The sequence below is a fragment of the Xenopus tropicalis genome, chromosome 4 (assembly GCF_000004195.4).
Source record: "Xenopus tropicalis strain Nigerian chromosome 4, UCB_Xtro_10.0, whole genome shotgun sequence".
NCBI classification, from domain to species: domain Eukaryota; kingdom Metazoa; phylum Chordata; class Amphibia; order Anura; family Pipidae; genus Xenopus; species Xenopus tropicalis.
This window is the reverse complement of record NC_030680.2, coordinates 28,118,048-28,138,114: the sequence shown is the minus strand read 5'-3', so window position 1 is coordinate 28,138,114 and position 20,067 is coordinate 28,118,048. Positions and strand designations below refer to the sequence as shown.

Genomic DNA, 20,067 nt, shown 5'->3' with positions numbered 1-20,067 from the left:
AATCTGAACTTGGTGAATTATTTGCAACAAAGATTAGATTTGATGAGTCATTCCAGAAATTATATAGGCCCCTCTTTGACTAGCCAATGGACAATCCTCTACCACACATGAATACATTTTTAAAATGCCCTATACTTTCAAATATTTCTTTCAATATATCTTGTTGCCACTATCACCCTCAGTAAAGTTAAGCACACTAAAATAAAACTGATGAAATAAATGTTAGCAGAATAAAGTTATAATTAATACAGTCACTTAAAATAGATGTGTGTATTATAAGAGGAATCCATTTGGTACTATGTGAATGTCTTTGAAATAATAGTGGTATATTTATTTTGCTTTGTAAATGTTTGGAATTTAATTCAAATACTTAAATTTTATCTGTTTGTTACTTGAAGGTTGTTACCCAACTTGTCCAACTGCAAGCCCTTACTATGATGAAATAAATAAATCATGTGTCACTCATTGTCCCTGCATTATCAACAACATTACCTACAGCTACAGAGAGCGCATACCTAATGCTAACCACTGTTTACGATGGTAAGTAAAAGAAATAATTGCTGTAAAACAAATATATTGGTACATTGTCTACAGTATGTTAAAGGAAGCATTATTCATATAAAAATAACCACTTGTTTGTATCATAATTATATATAAGGAATTCTGGGAACAAATCCCTAAGGTCTTCTCAACCCTGTTGATTTACCGGTGTAACACATATTATGAAACATATCCTTGGTTGTTAACACAACATTTGATGTTTGTAATATCAGTTAGTCTTTCTTGAAAATTAGTATTCATTGTTGAAGTCAAAAAGAATTGCAAATGCATTTTGTCTAATCTTTTCAATAAAACATGAAATATGTTACTTCTTACTTAAGAATACAGCACATTAATTAAAACCTAGGAGCCAATTTAGCAAAATTTCAGTTTAAGTTAATCATTGTGCTAACAAGATTTAAGCTTTCCTTTTTTCAATTATAGTTTGTAAAACATTTTTGAGCATTTGTTAACATATTAAAAATGATGGGTACAATGCCAATTTGCTGAAATCAAGATTTTTAGATTTACATGTTTTAATAAATAAGCAGACATCTGTTTGGTTAAATTTCAAGTTTATTCAAATAAAAAAACCTAAGAGACAGATTTATTAAAAATCAAGTGTCCATTTTTCTTGATTAGAGAAAAACCCCCATAAACACTCACACAAGTATGTTCTGCAGCTTTGAATTGTTGGCATTTAATTAAAAAAATTAAATGGTAAAATTCACCAGAAAAAAACTCAGACTGTTTTTCTTGAACGCTAATTTTCATAAATCAGCCTCTACAGATCATCTATCATAAAAAATGTTTACCTCACTGAAGGTGCTACCTAATAGAGCAGTGCTGTCCAACTTCTGCGGTGCTGAGGGCCGGAATTTCTCTAGCATACATGGTGGAGGGCCACTAATGGGTGCCAGTTTTGGCCACTCCCCCTTTTTGAACCACACCCACTTCAAACCACACCCATTTTATCACAATGGTGGTAGCACAGCAAAATCCCAAATGTTTGGTCCTCACTGCGGGGATATCAACAGTTATTCATATATGAAAGAATTATACATAACTACACACCTTAGGAACCATTTAATGGCTGTTTCCAACTACTAACAAACTCCCAGAACACACCCCTGCCAGGTTCACCTCTCACAGGCAGCATAGGGCAGGCAGAGTATGGCACACACAGGCAGCACTCTGCTTCCCTTATGCTGCCTATGTGTGCCATACTCTACCTGCCCTATGCTGCCTGTGTGTGCCATACTCTGCCTACCCTATGCTGACTGTGTGTTCCATACCTTCCCTACCCTATACTGCCTATGTGCCATACTTTGCCTCCCCTATGCTGCCTGTGTGTGCCATACTCTACCTGCCCTATGCTGCCTGTGTGTGCCATACTCTGCCTACCCTATGCAGACTGTGTGTTACATACCCTCCCTGCCCTATACTGCCTATGTGCCATACTTTGCCTCCCCTATGCTGCCTGTGTGTGCCATACTGTACCTGCCCTTTGCTGCCTGTGTGTGCCATACTCTGCCTACCCTATGCTGACTGTGTGTTCCATACATTCCCTGCCCTATACTGCCTATGTGCCATACTTTGCCTCCCCTATGCTGCCTGTGTGTGCCATACTCTACCTGCCCTATGCTGCCTGTGTGTGCCATACTCTGCCTACCCTATGCTGACTGTGTGTTCCATACCTTCCCTGCCCTATGCTGACTGTGTGTTCCATACCTTCCCTACCCTATACTGCCTATGTGCCATACTTTGCCTCCCCTATGCTGCCTGTGTGTGCCATACTCTACCTGCCCTATGCTGCCTGTGTGTGCCATACTCTGCCTACCCTATGCTGACTGTGTGTTCCATACCTTCCCTGCCCTATACTGCCTATGTGCCATACTTTGCCTCCCCTATGCTGCCTGTGTGTGCCATACTCTACCTGCCCTATGCTGCCTGTGTGCCATACTCTGCCTACCCTATGCTGACTGTGTGTTCCATACCTTCCCTACCCTATACTGCCTATGTGCCATACTTTGCCTCCCCTATGCTGCCTGTGTGTGCCATACTCTACCTGCCCTATGCTGCCTGTGTGTGCCATACTCTGCCTACCCTATGCTGACTGTGTGTTACATACCCTCCCTGCCCTATACTGCCTATGTGCCATACTTTGCCTCCCCTATGCTGCCTGTGTGTGCCATACTCTACCTGCCCTTTGCTGCCTGTGTGTGCCATACTCTGCCTACCCTATGCTGACTGTGTGTTCCATACCTTCCCTGCTCTTTACTGCCTATGTGCCATACTTTGCCTCCCCTATGCTGCCTGTGTGTGCCATACTCTACCTGTCCTATGCTGCCTGTGTGTGCCATACTCTGCCTACCCTATGCTGACTGTGTGTTCCATACCTTCCCTGCCCTATGCTGACTGTGTGTTCCATACCTTCCCTACCCTATACTGCATATGTGCCATACTTTGCCTCCCCTATGCTGCCTGTGTGTGCCATACTCTACCTGCCCTATGCTGCCTGTGTGTGCCATACTCTGCCTACCCTATGCTGACTGTGTGTTCATACCTTCCCTGCCCTATACTGCCTATGTGCCATACTTTGCCTCCCCTATGCTGCCTGTGTGTGCCATACTCTACCTGCCCTATGCTGCCTGTGTGCCATACTCTGCCTACCCTATGCTGACTGTGTGTTCCATACCTTCCCTACCCTATACTGCCTATGTGCCATACTTTGGCTCCTCTATGCTGCCTGTGTGTGCCATACTCTACCTGCCCTATGCTGCCTGTGTGTGCCATACTCTGCCTACCCTATGCTGACTGTGTGTTCCATACCTTCCCTGCCCTATGCTGACTGTGTGTTCCATACCTTCCCTACCCTATACTGCCTATGTGCCATACTTTGCCTCCCCTATGCTGCCTGTGTGTGCCATACTCTACCTGCCCTATGCTGCCTGTGTGTGCCATACTCTGCCTACCCTATGCTGACTGTGTGTTCCATACCTTCCCTGCCCTATACTGCCTATGTGCCATACTTTGCCTCCCCTATTCTGTCTGTGTGTGCCATATACACAGGCAGCATAGTCATGGCACTACATACAATGAGGTGTGAACAGTTGAACAATGTGGGTGATTACAGCCTGAGCCTGAGGTGTGAACACTGCAGGGGGTGAACAATGCATAAACTAAAAGGTGTGAAAAACACAGGGGATTACATGTTTAAACAATACAGGGGGATTACAGCCTGAATCTGAGGTGAGAACCATGCAGGGGGGCAGTTAATCACAGTACTGATACTATTTAAAGCTTACACAAAGGTAAGCCATCAAAGCAGCCACACAGGTGGGGGGCCACACAGAGGGGGGGCGCCAGTTGGACAGCACTGTAATAGAGCATAAAGCATAGTCTGTGTTTTAACTCTATGCAAACATGAGTGCCTGTCTTTGCAAACCTCTTCTCTCCCATAAATGATTCATTAAGTCATCCCATTTTCATTAGGCCAATACGTCCACATTTTGTGGGGGTAGTTATTTGTAATTACTACAACTGTATTGAGATTTTTGTATCAGCAGCTTTTCCTTCACCAAAAAACAGCCAAGATGCAATAGGGAGGAGATAATAAAGATGAAAATAAACACAGCACCATTGTACATACAACCAAGCACAGTTAGGAATTATTTTTGGGCTATGACACATTATGTGGTCAATTTATAAAAGATGTAAAAAATATGCCCCAAACCAATGTATGCCACTTAAATTATGTTGTTATGTTGTAATGAAAAAAATATTTTAGTCTGTGATCGACCATGATTTACTATTAAATATTTTAAGGTGAATAATTAAAAGAAAAAAAAGCATATTATATGAATTATTATAGCTAGATAGCAGAATCTATGATGTCTGTATTGATTTGTTTTAAAATGTTCATTTAACACCTTTTTTAGTTCCAATTATAAGAAATGGAAATTATTTATATATTTCACTTTCCCTTTCAGCATTTGTGATGAAAATGGAAAAGAGACTTGTTCTAATAACCGAGGTACTGAAACTTATGCAATACTTATGGAATTCTTTGTAAATTGTGCCCTATTTGTGTCTGTTTAAGTAAAATCACCATGGTTTAAATACATTGCCCTTGGGAAAATAGTGACCTTAACTAAATATTACAGTGACAACATTTAACAATAAGAAAATTATTATGCATTGTTATATTAATATTGATGATATTATGTTTAATATATTATTTTTTATTAAATTAGTATACCCTGATATTTTATAATTCTACATTTCTGTTATAGGTAACAAAAAATATGCCACCATTTGTATTCAAATCTGTTTAGGTCATATAGTGGCAGAATTTAAGGTATATTGGACAGTTAATCTACTATGGAATTTCGGCATCAAAGGGGCTCCTCAGGAGGGGGAAAGAAAATCTAAGTAAATACAAAGTGCATATTTCTACCTGGGGTTTCTACTCAACAGACTTTTTTTTAAGAATCCCAACAACAACCAAACTGCATGTCCAAGAATTCCATCAACAATAAAATGTTGGTGGCAAAACAACTCTGGTACATATGATTTAACAACAGATGGATTTCTCTTACTCTGACCCTCGGTCAAATATCCAAAATATCAGTCTTTATGTCCTATGATGGCCCATGGGGGCCACAGTTAACTTCCCTGTGGGCCATAAACATAAAGTAGGTTGAAATTTCTTTCTTTAGCAAAAAGACAAAAACTAAGAAATCAGTTTTATATTTCACACTTGCCAGTAATCTTTGTCTTCTTTTATCTTTTTGCTAGAATGCTGTAGTATTACTACTGGCACATCAACAAAAACATATCTGTCAGATACAACTATTTCTGAACACACTTCAAAAGGAATCTGTTCTTCTACAAAATGTGTCAATGGATCAATAATTCACACCACCACCCTTTGTTCATCTCCAACTACAACTACTGGTATGATTTCTTGTGAAAATAATGAGTATTGATTAGATAACTACAAACAGAATATTTAAAACAATCAAGTACTTTATAGAGAAGGAATGTAAACATTCGCCATACTGATATCTACCTATAGTTATATCCCTAGAGTAGCAGTAGTAGTAGAAAAGATAAAAATCAGCATTAAATAAAGTTTTTTTTTACAATTTGTCTATGGCATCTTCCATTGACTTCTACATGACCCTGACAGTGGCAAAGTTTTGTATTAGTGTATTTTACACTTACTAAATAACAATTTATATATATAATTTTTTTTTTTACAAAATATGGAACTTTAGTGCAACAATTTATTTATTTATATATATAAATTTTTTTTTTTTACAAAATATGGAACTTTAGTGCAACAAAAACATTATTCATGAAAAAAAGAAATATGAATGTTAATGCCCCTTAATAGTAGAACAATTAATCACAAAATAATGTTTTCCAATGTTTAGTCTACAAACACAGTACATTATGCTGATATAAATTATATCTTTTTGCAGAAACCACAACAACAACTTTAAGTAAGTACTTACCACTGAAGAGGAGACAAAATAAAACACAGGAAGGTTTGGAGATCTACAGTAGAAAAAAAACATTATTTAGAAAATATGTACTTGTGCATTTAGGGTTTAAGAGCTGAAATATTTACTTTATAGAAAAGTAGTTTTCCATCACACTTCAGAGCCTATGGCTGTATTAAAATACAAAATAATAATCCATCAAGAATCCCACCCCATGGTTTTTGTTTTTACACCTTGAGATGTAAGCTTTAAAATAATTTCTCTAGCACTGAAGAAGCCTGTCCTTTATGTCCATGTGAAATTACAGTTTAATGTAAGGAAGTCAAAATGACTCAATAATCTCTGTATATAAGATAATAGCAAGATGATTGAAATAGTTCTAGTAATAAGCATTTTCATTGGTGCATTTTCTAACATTAATAAGGTTTTTGGTCAGTAGTGATGAGCAAATCTGTCCTATTTAGGTTCATTTAAAAAAATGCTTGAAATGCATTCACAAAATGCATAGTGGGTGTTTTTTTCCAGCTACTGTTTTTTTGCAGCCATTGGACTTTTTCACTGCAAAACCTGGTAAAAAATTTTACTTATCACTATTGGACAGTAATATTCTCATTGGTGAATTGTTTTGCATGTGTAATTAATTTTTTTTAAAATTTTAGTTATATTTGCACTATAAAACCAATAAGGAAAAACAGGAAGTGTTGCTTTAAAAGAATGGGCACAGGGACATGAATTATAAATAAGAGAGAAAATACATATTACACTTACATAGATTTATCAAAATAATATTCTAATATTTTTCTAATTTCTTCTACTAGCATCAACAACCACACACACCACAAAATGTTTCTGTCATCACAAGGGAAAACGATACTGGCCAGGTAAAGCAGTCAATACTAGAATATTCCTTCAATGGGTTTGAGAAAAACATACTTGGGAATATATAACAAAAAGTGAAATAAAGCTCACCACAGGTAGCTTCAGGTTAATTTCACTTCTTTATGTTGTTATATGGGATTTTTAAGGGCACAATTATTGTAGGGTGAAAGTGAAAGTTCACCCTTCAATAAATATGCTTTTAAGATCCAATACAATTTAATAGATAGAGGAGGAACCTCTGGATAACCTTTGATCATTTGAAGAGTATTACACTAAGGGGCTGATTTACTAAGACACGAATTCGAATCCGAATTGGAAAAATTCCGATTGGAAAACGAACATTTTGCGACATTTTCGTATTTTTTGCGATTTTTTCGGCGCCTTTACGACTTTTCGTTACCAAAACGATTTGCGCAAAAAAACGTGAGTTTTTCGTAGCCATTACGATTCGCTTGTATCTTGTTGCGACTTTTTCGTATTGAGCGCTCGTAAGCGGCGGGCAAAACTTTCAGACTTAGCATGATTTTGGAAGCCTCCCATAGGACTCAATGGCACCCTGCAGCTCCAACCTGGCCCAAGAAAAGTCACCATACTGAAGCTTGAATGAATCCGAACGCTACGAAAAAATCGCAACATTTTGCGCAACTTTCGGAATGGCTACGAAAAAGGCACGACTTTTCACGCAAGTTTTAACGCTATGAAAAAATCACCAGATTTTGCACAACATTCGGAATGGCAACGAAAAAGTCGCGATAATTTTCCGAAAAATCGGCAAATACCGATCATTAAAAAAAAACGCAATCTGACGCATTCGGCCCATTCGTGAGTAAGTAAATGTGCCCCATAGTATTAAATTAATCCTCTAAACTCTTATGCAGGCTTTCAGCCAAACAGCTTTCTGGAGAAACACACTGTCAGTGACTGTAAAGCTGACAATACATATTTAAGCAGCCGATTCAACCCATTTACATCAATTCAGCAGCTTATCTGCCAATATATGGTCCCTATCCAAACACCCATCTCATAGGTAACTGGCAGAAAAATTGGTTAAAGATTTTATGGTGCATGGGCACAAAAACAGTCCAAACGCTTTATATGAATTTACTATATACTGTATATACAGATTAGGAGTAGGCTTCAATTCTTTAATAACAGTGCAACTCTGTACAAGTACATTAGAGGGGATTATAGGCAGTTGGGGGATGTTCTTTTTTCCCATAAAAACAATCAGCGCACCAGAGGTCACCCCTATAGATTAGAGGAACAGAGCTTCCATTTGAAGCAGCGTAGGTGGTTTTTCACGGTGAGGGCAGTGAGGCTGTGGAATGCCCTTCCTAGTGATGTGGTAATGGCAGACTCTGTTAATGCCTTTAAGAGGGGCCTGGATGAGTTCTTGAACAAGCAGAATATCCAAGGCTATTGTGATACTAATATCTACAGTTAGTATTACTGGTTGTGTGTATGGTTTATGTATGTGAGTGTATAGATTGGTTAGTGTGGGTTGTGTGCTGGGTTTGCTCGGATGGGTTGAACTTGATGGACAATGGTCTTTTTTCAACCCTATGTAACTATGTAACTATGTAACATTACATATTGTTTAACTATTGAATTAAGGGTAACAGTAGTTTTATACAAAGGCTATACAAAACAACAACAGAAAAATTCTTCTTACAGGTCACAGAATAAGAAGCAGTGAAAGTGATGAACTTGATGGAACATGCTTGTATCTTGAATGTAACCACAACTGTGAGACAACGACAACTACAGCACCTTGTACAACAACACGTATGTATTGATAACTAAACAATATATAATCATTGAAGGAAATTTCAGGGTGGTATTAAAATTGTCTTAACAATATTCCCATTACAAAAATAAAAAGAGGGAAAAAGCGAAATGAAGATAAACTATCCCTCTAAGACAATAGAAGATAAACTGTATTAGAAAGGGGAAAAATGCATGTTCTTCTCACATAGATGTATAACGATATCAGGAATATGGTTTTACCAAACAATATTTCATATGCTGTTAGCAATGTCTAATTTATTTCTAATTTCTTCTAACAGCAACAACAACAACAACCACACACACAAAATGTTTCTGTCATCATGAAGGAAGACAAGAAATAAGTGAGTAGAGATGATTAATTGTTCAATTTGTGCAGCAATTATGGGACTGCCTTGCTCAAACTGGCTAATTAACTATAATAGCTGATCCCCAGTGGATGCAGTGAAACAGCGCTTTTATACAATAACGTTACAGAACAATGCACTCACCTAGAATTTTTATGAACAAGGACAAGCAACTAAACAAACACCTTCTTGCAGGTCAGAAAATAAGCCACAGTGAAAGTCATGAACATGCTGGAATGTGCGTGACTCTTGAATGTAACGAGAAATGTGAGACAACAACGACTACGACACCTTGTACAAAAACAACAACACGTAAGTACTTACCACCAGACAAGAGACATATTATCACAGAGGGAGATTTCGAGGTGGCAATAGCAGTGGCAAAATGGAGGGGGGAAAAATAAGATTTTTTAAAAACATTTACCGTATACACTCGAGTATAAGCTGATCCGAATATAAGCCGAGGTGCCTAATTTGACCTAAGAAAACTGGAAAAACTTATTGACTCGAGTATAAGCCTAGGGTGGGAAATGCAGCAGCTACTGCTAAGTTTTAATAATCAAAATAAATACCAATAAAATTACCTTAATTGAGGCATCAGTGGGGTATATGTCTTTCAATATTTATTTCAAAGAAAAACAGTAAACTAGCTCTGTAAGCGGAGAAGAGGGTCAACAAAAACAATATGAGTACTACCCCACGCTCATTGCACATTGGCAAACTGGCAGCAGACCCTGGTCCCGGAGGAGATGTAAGGGGAAATGTATTGCTAGTGGGAGCCTAGGCCAGGGCACTGGAGGGTCTGGTTGCAGGTGGGCCAATTTGCACACAAAGGAGAGAGGGTGCTAGTCTAGAGGGACCCATGGCACCCGTCTCGAGTATAAGCCGAGGGTGACTTTTTCAGCACATTTTGGGTGTTGAAAAACTAGGCTTATACTCGAGTATAGACAGTACATAAAAAAATTTATTTTTTAAAAACATATATTTATAATAACACCCCACTATATTTCTGCCCAAAAATAAAATTGAAGAAACGTCATCTGCACAATAATCCTCCCACAGGAAAATGATTGTCTCAGTAGTTGCAGTTAGTAAAATGAGTAGATTTGCTTTATTATGATTATTACAGTTTTGTTTCATTTCTACAACACTCTGCCTTATTTATAAATGCAGAGTTGATTAAAAGATATATCTGATTATTTTCAGCCTGTATTGTATTATTTTAACGTAGAAATACACATTTAATTTAAGCTTTTGTGAGTTGTCAATAGCATAGTGAGACCTGCAAACAGCTGCCTTGTTGCTGTTTGATTAATCCCTAGCAACCACATAACAGTTGAAATTCCAGGAATTAGAAATGGAGAATACCAAATAAAATAAAAATACATATTTCCCTCATATAGCGTTATTAAAATATCAGCAATATGCTTTTACCAAAGATTATTTCACACGCTGTTGGCAATGTCTAAATGTATTTCTTATTTCTTCTAACAGCAACAACAACAACAATAAAAAGCACACACACAACATGTTTCTGTATTTACGGGAAACGCCATTTCAAGTCAGGTAAAGCAGTCAATGACAGAACATCTGCATCTTCCTTAAAGGGATCTGAACCCCCAAAAGATGTAATGTAAACGTGTTCATACAGTAGATATTAAACGGGAAGCTTCTTCTTGCAGGTCAGAGAATAAGGAGTAGTGAAAGTATGAACGTGATGGAACATGTTGGAATCTTGAATGTAGTGACATTTGTGAGACAACAACAACTAAAGCTCCTTGTACTACTACTTCAACGCCACGTAAGTAGTTACCGCTAAACAAGAAATATTAAATATTATTTCACTGAGGGAGATTTAATGATACTAATAACAGCGATAAAATAAAATCTAAAACATGTTAAAAACACCTATAAAAATAATGTCATTGTGTAGAAAATAATCCTCCAACTACAATCTTGCTTGATCTGTGCAAATGTAGCGCCATGTTCTTTGTTCCTGCAAGGGAGGAATATCCATACTCCCTTCGCATAGGTTTATTAAAATGTCAGGAATATGGTTTAACCAAGCATTATGTCATATGCTGCCAGCAATGCCTAAATTATTTCTAATTTCTTCTAACAGCAACAACCACACACACCCGCACCCACACCACACACTGTGTCTGTCGTCATGGGAAAAACGTCTACTGGCAAGGTAAAGCAGTCAATACTACAATGTCTGAGTCTTCCTTAAATGGATCTGAGTCTTAAAAAGGATGTCATTTAAACTTACTCACAGTGATCGTCGCAGCTCTTCTGCCATTTATGTTCGTTTCCTATTTGAAGGTGCTTCTGAGACAGCTTTCTCAAGGCATAGACTATCAGCGAGCATAAAGCTCCATACAGGGCAGAATTTAGTGCCGATTTGACCCCCTTTAGACCAAGTCAGAGCCTATGGGCCTATGAACAGCCACCATGATAGATATCTTTGCAAAAATTGGACATATCTATAGTTGCGGCTAGTGGTTGGCGTCCTCTGCTGAGATCCTGCCAAGGTGCCTTTTATGATCTGGTCATTTGACTTGAGGGCCAAACGATTGGATCAGCTCCATATGAGCCACTGCTAGAAGGCTATATCCTGTAAAAATATCTCTGTTTGATGACCTCACCAAAAGAGCTGATCTTAGGGTGTATGGCCACATTTAAAGTCCCAGCCCTTTCTTTTGTACTTCGTGTGTGCGTTGCATGATTGGGTTGCTGACTTTATAGTTAAGCCAAAGGCCAGCTACAAGAAGTCTCAAAATGCCAATATGCCTGAAACGGCAGAGAATGTATGTACATTGCAAAGCTGCTTAGAAAACTTTTATATCAAAACATTCTTTGCATTTCAATTCCCTTTAAATAAATAGCAAGCAGCCAGAGATATATTTGGGATAAATCTTGAATTTAATATTTTGCAATAAGAGGTTATGCCTGGTTTTGTTGTTTCTTTGATTGATATGTTGACATCTATGGCTTTTGCATACTTCTAGTCAGAGCAAGGGTCCAGGGCACTAGCCGTACAAGATTGTTAAGTATCCTGACTGTTGTTTATTTACAATGCCATCATTCCAATGGCATGCCTGTCCTGTCCTACCCACAGTTATAGAGAGGTGAAGTCCTGTGAGCGAGCTGTTTATCTGGGAAACTTGGATAATTGTTCAATTTGTGCAGCAATTATGGGACTGCCTTGCTCAAACTGGCTAATTAACTATTATAGATGGATCCCCAGTGGATGCAGTGAAACAGCGCTTTTATACAGTAACGTTACAGAACAAAACACTCACCTAGAATTTATATTAACAAGGACAAGCAACTAAACAGAAACCTTCTTGCAGGTCAGAGAATAAGCCACAGTGAAAGTCATGAACATGCTGGAATGTGCGTGACTCTTGAATGTAACGAGAAATGTGAGACAACAACGACTACAACACCTTGTACAAAAACAACAACACGTAAGTAGTTACCACCAGACAAGAGACATATTATCACAGAGGGAGATTTCTAGGTGACAATAGCAGTGATAAAATCGGGAAAAAATCAGATTTTTTAAAAACATTTACATGAAAAAAATCAGATTTTTTAAAAACTTATATTAATTATAACACCCCACTATATTTCTGCCCATCACAATAAAATTGAAGAAAAGTCATCTGCACAATAATCCTCCCACAGGAAAATGATTGTCTCAAAAGTTGCAGTTAGTAAAATGTGTAGTTTTTCTTTAGTATGGTTATTATAGTTTTGTTTCATTTCTACAACACTCTGCCTTATTTATAAATGCAGAATTTATTATAAGATATATCTGATTATTTTCAGCCTGTATTATATTATTTTAATGTAGGAATTCCCATTTCTGTTAAGCTTAAGTTAAGTATAAGACAATAGGCACAAGTAGATTAACTGTATGTGAGAGGAAGATAATACATATTTCCCTTATATAGCTTTATTAAAATATCAGCAATATGCTTTTACCAAACATTATTTCACAGGCTGTTAGCAATGTCTAAATTTGTTTCTTATTTTTTCAACAGCAACAACAATAAAAAGCACACACACAACATGTTTCTGTATTTACGGGAAAGACCATTTCAAGCCAGGTAAAGCAGTCAATCACAGAACATCTACATCTTCCTTAAAGGTGTAAATATGTAATGTAAACGGAAAACTTCTTCTTGCAGGTCAGAGAATAAGAAGCAGTGAAAGTCATGAACGTGATGGAACATGTTGGAATCTTGAATGTAACAATAATTGTGAGACAACAACAACTAAATCACTATGTACTACTACTACTACAACAAGAAAAACTAAATGTAAGTAGTTTACGCTAAATGAGAAATATTATTTCACTGAGGTCGATTTCAAGATCATAATAAATAAATTATTAAAGTTTTAAAAAAATATAAACTCTGTATTCATCAAAATACACCTCAATATTTATGTCCAGCACAATCAACTCTATTAAAGTTATCTGCACATTAATATGAAAATGATTGTCTAAGTTGTTACAGTTAAAAAAATTTCTAGATTGACCTTACTTTTTTTATTTTTGTTTCATTATTACAACATTTTGCCTAAATTATTATTAATTCTTGAGCTGATGTGCACCAACATCTTGTTGTAAAGGGCACACTGAGACCTATAAATAGCTGCCTTGTTGCTGTTTAATATCTCCCTAGCACCCAAATAACAGTTAAAATGCCAGGCATTAGAAATGGGGAATAACAAGTAATAAAAAAAAAATTGTTGCAAATCAGTTAATTTTAACTTTGACTATGCCTTTAATGTTACAATATTAATGTTCAGTGCTGTGACTTTGCACCATTGCATTTTTGAATATGATTTAATTTATAACCTTATCCATAAGGGCTTCATTTATTCTCCCCTTGTCTTTGTAGATTAAAGTGTATATGTAACAGATAATCAATATAACATATACTTTATATAATTAATCTTGCTTATTGATAATGTTAATTGATAATGATAATTCAATATGTTTTTTTGAAACAAATCACTTTAAGAAAAAGGTAAAATATACAATATATGATGCATATTAAAAAGTCACTATTTGTGGCTTCAGTATTCCTTTGAAATAAAGTGATAAACAAGTATAATGCTGAATTTTTGAATGTAGAAATAAAGAGGCCCATTTTCTACCATTTTTAGTTTTACATTTTCACATACTGTGCGTTTTAGTAATAAAAATAATGGATTTTAATAATTACACAACAACATGAAATGTATAATTTGCGATTTATTAAGCAAGAAGAAACACAAAAAATGAAACATTGCCATTTAAAAAGCCATGAAGGTCATGTAGAATCAACATGAGCTATCCTAGAAAATTCTTACAAAAACAAAAAATTTTAGGTTTTTGTTTTCTTTATTTTGCATTTTAAATCATTTGTGCTTTTTCAATTAGGATTTTTCAATAAATGACTCAAAATAGTTTATTTGTGGTTTAAAAAAACCTAGAATGTGTTCTTCCTTTTTAGATAGTGTTTAAGCGCAATATACATTACTGCTATGTATAAATCTATATTTTTTGCTATTTCTTGAACTAAATAGGACAAACAGTGAAGCTGACTACTCCAAATTTTGTAATTGCTGTGGTCATCTTAAGTAATAATAATTTTGTCACATAAAAGCAGATTGTTCCCGCAATACTATAATTTTAATCGAATGTAAAGATCTCATAAAGTCAGCATACCTCTAAAATACTGGCAGGTTTTTACATAAATTACATATGTAAATAGCTCTAGTTCTACCCCTACAACTTGTCAAGAAGCTTGCATAGTTCCTATGCCATTTAAATGACTATGATACTTTCTAAGCAACCTTTCTACTGTACAGTATATAAAATGTGTGTAGTACAGCAGAATATTTTTATTGCACCCTTCTGGGCAGGCTATAAGCAACCTAGGTAAATGTCCCTCCAGTGACCAGTACTATTTATTGGCCCATTCAACAAGTGAAAGCCCCAGAGTCAGTTACAGTTTAAGCAAGACTTAACTGGATGCTGATCAAGAAAACCTGGGGTATAAGGCAATAAGAAAAAATAATTATTACTTGGGGGGTTGTTCACCTTTAATTAACTTTCACTATGATGTAAAGATCATATTCTGTGACAATTTACAATTGGTCTTCATTTTTTAATATGTATGATTTTGTAAAAATTATTTGTATTGGTTTTATATTTATTTATTATAATTCTGTTCAAAAAAGACCAACATAAAAAGTAAATGAAGATTCGGTGTCCATTTGGGCACAGGGAGATGAACTGTATTTCAGAAGGGGAAAATACATATTCCCTTCACATAGATTTATTAAAATGTGAAGAATATGATTTTGCTTTGCACAGGAAATATTTTATCCTATTATCAATTTCTAATGTATATATAATTTCCAATCTATTCTAACAGCAACCTCTGTGACAACAACTTATCGAACCTCAACACACACCACAAAATGTACCTGTTATTATAATGGAACAGCATATACACCAGGTAAATACATATATATATATATATATATATATATATATATATATATATATATATATAAACAAGTTGCTGGAAAGCTGCACACCATAAAATACAGATGATACCTGGGTGCCCGTGCAGGTAAACGTGGATACACAAGGTTAGAATGACAGCACTCGCAGGCAGTTTTTCATGAAGAATCACAAAAGGTTTACATAAGAAGATTTGAGGCTTCATTCAGTCCGATGTTTCAGTTCCTGTCTGGAACGTTCATCAGGGACAGTATATATATATAGTAAACACACACATATAGAGTATAGATTGTATTTGCGGTCATCATCAACTTTAAATTGAGATGCATTGTCAATATTAATTCACAGCTTTCAGTAGGATATTGCCAGTATCCAATGGTTCAGTTCTTATTAGGAGCTTTATGAAGGATAACAGTGATTATACATTCATTAAATACCCATTGGTCAAGAAAAAAAATATCCAATTGCTTCATACATGTTTAAACAAATATCCAATTAATCTATTTTATAATAAAATAAGCAGGTTTTTAATAACTTTTTTAGTTTGATTGACATCTCGACTTCTGCATACTTTTACACAGACCAAGGGTGTGCAAGCTAGTGGTGCAGGAAGGCTGAGGATCCAATTTGTTAGTTGGGATTGGTGACAGCAAATAAAAAAATCTGTAACACATTTGCTATTTTTAATTTACACCATTCCCAATGTCATACATGTCCTGACCTATCCACAGCCATAGTGTGTTGGTAAAACTAACAAAAGATAGATTAAACTTCAATGATATTTTCATCTCAATACACTGCAATATTACATACCCTTTCCCTAGTGAGCGGAGATCAGTAGGATAAATAAATGAACAGCCTTGTGTGAAGGTAGGAAGGGTAAGGTATCACAGCAGATTCAGGAGAGGCAGTGCAACAGTAATTCTGCACAAGAGTAATACAAAATGACGTGGTTTACCAGCAACTTATAATGAGAAATAAATTAAAATTGCTGATGTCATTAGTATGCACCCCTTGCTTTCCACATCACCCACTGAGATTGGAGCCCTACCCAGTCCTGCTATTGATATCTACTGTATGTTTGGTACCTTTTATGCTTTGCATATGGGCTCTTGATCTGCCTTAGAATAACATAAGAACTTCTCAATTTACATCTTCTAATTGCCATTTAATGTTATGTTTATTTTCTTCAAAAAAAATTTAAGTTAAAAAAAATATGTGCCCAATATGTAGAAGAAATTGGCAATATAGAAGCCGTTATAGTAAAATAATTAAACATGGAAGGGTAGTGATGAGCAAATTGTTTTGTCAGGCATAGATTCACAGCTAATTTCTGCATTTTGTCATTGGCAAATTGTTTTGTGAAAATTTAGCGAAAATTTGCTGCGTAAAATAATAATAAGTTGCATGTCAAAAAAAAGCTGTGTTCGCGTGAAATTTGGCATGGTTGCTGAATTTTTTGCCGTTTCGCAGGACAGATTTGCTCATCACTATGGAAGGGTAATGTATATGCTATTGCAGCACTGGAAATCCTTAACTGCAATGTAACTTTGTCTTTCCATTGACTCCAATGCATTTGGTTAATTGTTTATGAAATGTAGCCTTTTCACAAATGTTTCTGTGTTTTTGCAAACAGACCAATCTCTCTCATCACTATTAACTATTAAGTCAAGCAACTAATAGAAGAACTTCTTCTTGCAGGTCAGGAAATAACACGTAGTACCGTTCATGGAAAATGCTACAAAGTTGTATGTGATGGCAATTGTAGGGAACCACCTGCAACTGAGACACCTTGTACAACAACCATAACACCAACAACTACACACACTAAAACTAATACAACTACAAAAACTACAACACCAACAAGTACAACAACCACCAAGTCATCCACTGTAACAACAATCAGTACAACTACTCCATGTGTGGTGAGTTCCTCTCAGTATGATTTAGTATGCTGATATCCAGAATACATAAAATAACTGTTAATATTTAAGTTTAATTTCATAACTATTATAATTATATTCTCAAAAGTTGTACTTCTTCATAAAATTCCTCTTTAATGGAAAAAAAATGTTAGTACCTAAAGAATTTTCATATGTGAAATTGTGATAGCTAGGGCACACCTTTTCTCAACTCCTCTCTAATTATCTCCTCACACACTCACATTCAACACTTTGCAAGGGCTGCCCCCCTTCTCTGGAATTTGCTCCCACAATCAGTAAGACTTTGTCCCTATCTTTCTGCCTTCAAAAGATCTCTAAAATGCATTTATTTAGAGAAGCTTACCCTCATTTAGTTTAACATAAATTCAGTGTGCCACTAAAACCAATAACCTGTGCCACACCTCTCACATTGCTTAATTCTGATATTACCCATTCCCACACCTTGTGTCTCAACCCTTTCTCCTTGCAGATTGTAAGCTCTTTTGGACAGGGCTCTCTTCAGCTCTTGTATCAGTTAATGGTTGCTTTATATGTTACTCTGTATGTCCAATGTATGAAACCCATTTATTCTACAGCACTGCAAAATATGTTGGAGCTTTATAAATACATGTAAATTATAATAATCCAGCTAGTAATTTATAAGGGTGGGGAGCTGTCATCCAAAAGAAATTTGTTGTTGAAACTGGAAAGCTCCTAGAATGCTTAACTAAGGAGTCACTATCTTCACATGGACACAATAGAATATGTTGGTAGATTCTATATACCTGGTGCATAATTTAAATCAAGATGAAGATGTTCTAGGCAGACGGCTAAATTTTGCAAAGAAACTTTTTGGTTTTACCCCAAATGTGTCCATACCCTGTATAACAATAACACACAGGCTTCAGGTAAAGCCTCTATTATCTGAATTATTTATATTAGTTTAAGATCAACTCTAATTTTACTCAGCTTTATCCACAAAGCATAGATTTAACAAAACTGTATACATAAACAATGTCTATCTCCATTAGAGATGTAGCGAACTGTTCGCCGGAGAACTAATTCGCACGAAAATCGGGTGTTCGCAAGTTCGCAAGTTCGCGAACTTTTAGCGAAGTTCGCAATTTTGGGTTCGCCTTAGCTGGAGCCAAATTTTGACCTCTCATCCAGAGCCAGCAGATACATGGCAGCCAATCAGGCAGCTCTCCCTCCTGGACCACCCCCGGACCACTCCCTTCCATATATAAACCGAAGCCAAGCAGCCATTTTACATTCTGCCTGTGTGTGCTTGATGAGTTAGCATAGGGAGAGAGCTGTGCAGGGGTTTGAGGGGCAGTTTAGGTAGCTTTTCTGACTAGTAATCGACTTTCTACTGCTCTGTATGTAGCTGCTGGGGACAGCTCTCCTGCTGATCTCATCTGCTGTAACCCAATATGTTACACATAGTAGTGACATTGCATTGCAATAAAATCACCTGAGCGATGTTTTTCCACCAGCAATAATATATTCCGTATCCAGTACTGCAGCGTTTTGTCTTTGCGTGTGAACCGGCTGTAACCTTTACACGACTTGATTGGCATGTAGACGCCAGACGTTTTAAAGCAGTTTATTACACAAGTTTAGAAATGTAGTGTGATTTCTGCCCTTTACAGCACAAAACGCAACGCTGTGTCAACAACGTATTTTTCAGAGACATTTTTGCCCTGCATGTCACTGTCCAGGTCGTGGCACCCTTTAAACAACTTTAAAATCAGTTTTCTGGCCAGAAATGGCTTTTCTAGGTTTTAAAGTTCGCCTTCCCATTGAAGTCTATGGGGTTCGCAAAGTTCGCAAAAGTTCGCACTTTTTGGCGGAAGTTCGCGAACGGCGGTTCGCGAACTTTTTTTGTGAGGTTCGCTACATCTCTAATCTCCATGGTGAAATTTGAATTAATAATTGCAAACATGTATTAATACTATACTTTTGTGCCCCTCAGTATTTTGTTTTATATCCTGACCTTGCTTTTCAGCATTAATCTGGCATGACATCTATGGTTTATCCTAACTAGAGATGTAGCGAACTGTTCGCCGGTGAACTAATTCGCCACTTTGGGTTCGCCGCGTTTTTTTTGGCGCCGCGTTTTTTCGCCTTGGTTTTTCTGCCGGTTTTTTTGCTTAGTTTTATCGCCTATGCATATACATAGGAATAGCTTGCGTTTTTTTTGCGTTTTTTTTTTGTGTTTTTTTTACAAGTATTTTTCAGAGAAGTTTTTGCCCTTGATCCCCCTCCTGCATGTCACTGTCCAGGTCGTGGCACCCTTTAAACAACTTTAAAATCAGTTTTCTGGCCAGAAATGGCTTTTCTAGGTTTTAAAGTTCGCCTTCCCATTGAAGTCTATGGGGTTCGCAAAGTTCGCGAATATTCGCGAGTTTTGGCGAAAGTACGCGAACGGTTCGCGAACATTTTCGTCGATGTTCGCTACATCACTAATCCTAACCCCAGCATTTCTTGCAGGTTCCATATTTGGCAGAATCTTTAAGGTTGAAGTCAAGTGAGCAAATCTCTCTCTTTTT

General features: G+C 36.5%; 1 protein-coding gene and 1 long non-coding RNA gene across 2 annotated transcripts in view; both read left to right on the top strand.

Annotated features, from left to right (window-relative positions):
- Nucleotides 1-20,067, top strand: part of LOC100485405 (mucin-2) — an 89,752-nt gene that overhangs the window by 33,150 nt on the left and 36,535 nt on the right. The window contains exons 26-36 of the mRNA XM_031900771.1: nucleotides 399-540; nucleotides 4,533-4,576; nucleotides 5,341-5,499; nucleotides 8,604-8,714; nucleotides 9,257-9,373; nucleotides 10,744-10,862; nucleotides 11,184-11,255; nucleotides 12,387-12,534; nucleotides 13,114-13,179; nucleotides 13,261-13,392; nucleotides 17,295-17,518. Of these exons, the coding sequence (XP_031756631.1) occupies nucleotides 399-540; nucleotides 4,533-4,576; nucleotides 5,341-5,499; nucleotides 8,604-8,714; nucleotides 9,257-9,373; nucleotides 10,744-10,862; nucleotides 11,184-11,255; nucleotides 12,387-12,534; nucleotides 13,114-13,179; nucleotides 13,261-13,392; nucleotides 17,295-17,518 (1,334 nt within the window). The remainder of the gene's footprint in view (nucleotides 1-398; nucleotides 541-4,532; nucleotides 4,577-5,340; nucleotides 5,500-8,603; nucleotides 8,715-9,256; nucleotides 9,374-10,743; nucleotides 10,863-11,183; nucleotides 11,256-12,386; nucleotides 12,535-13,113; nucleotides 13,180-13,260; nucleotides 13,393-17,294; nucleotides 17,519-20,067) is intronic.
- On the top strand, nucleotides 9,284-10,766 carry LOC116410332. Its single transcript, XR_004222295.1, has 3 exons — nucleotides 9,284-9,373; nucleotides 10,556-10,627; nucleotides 10,744-10,766. It is a non-coding gene; the product is annotated as an uncharacterized LOC116410332 (long non-coding RNA).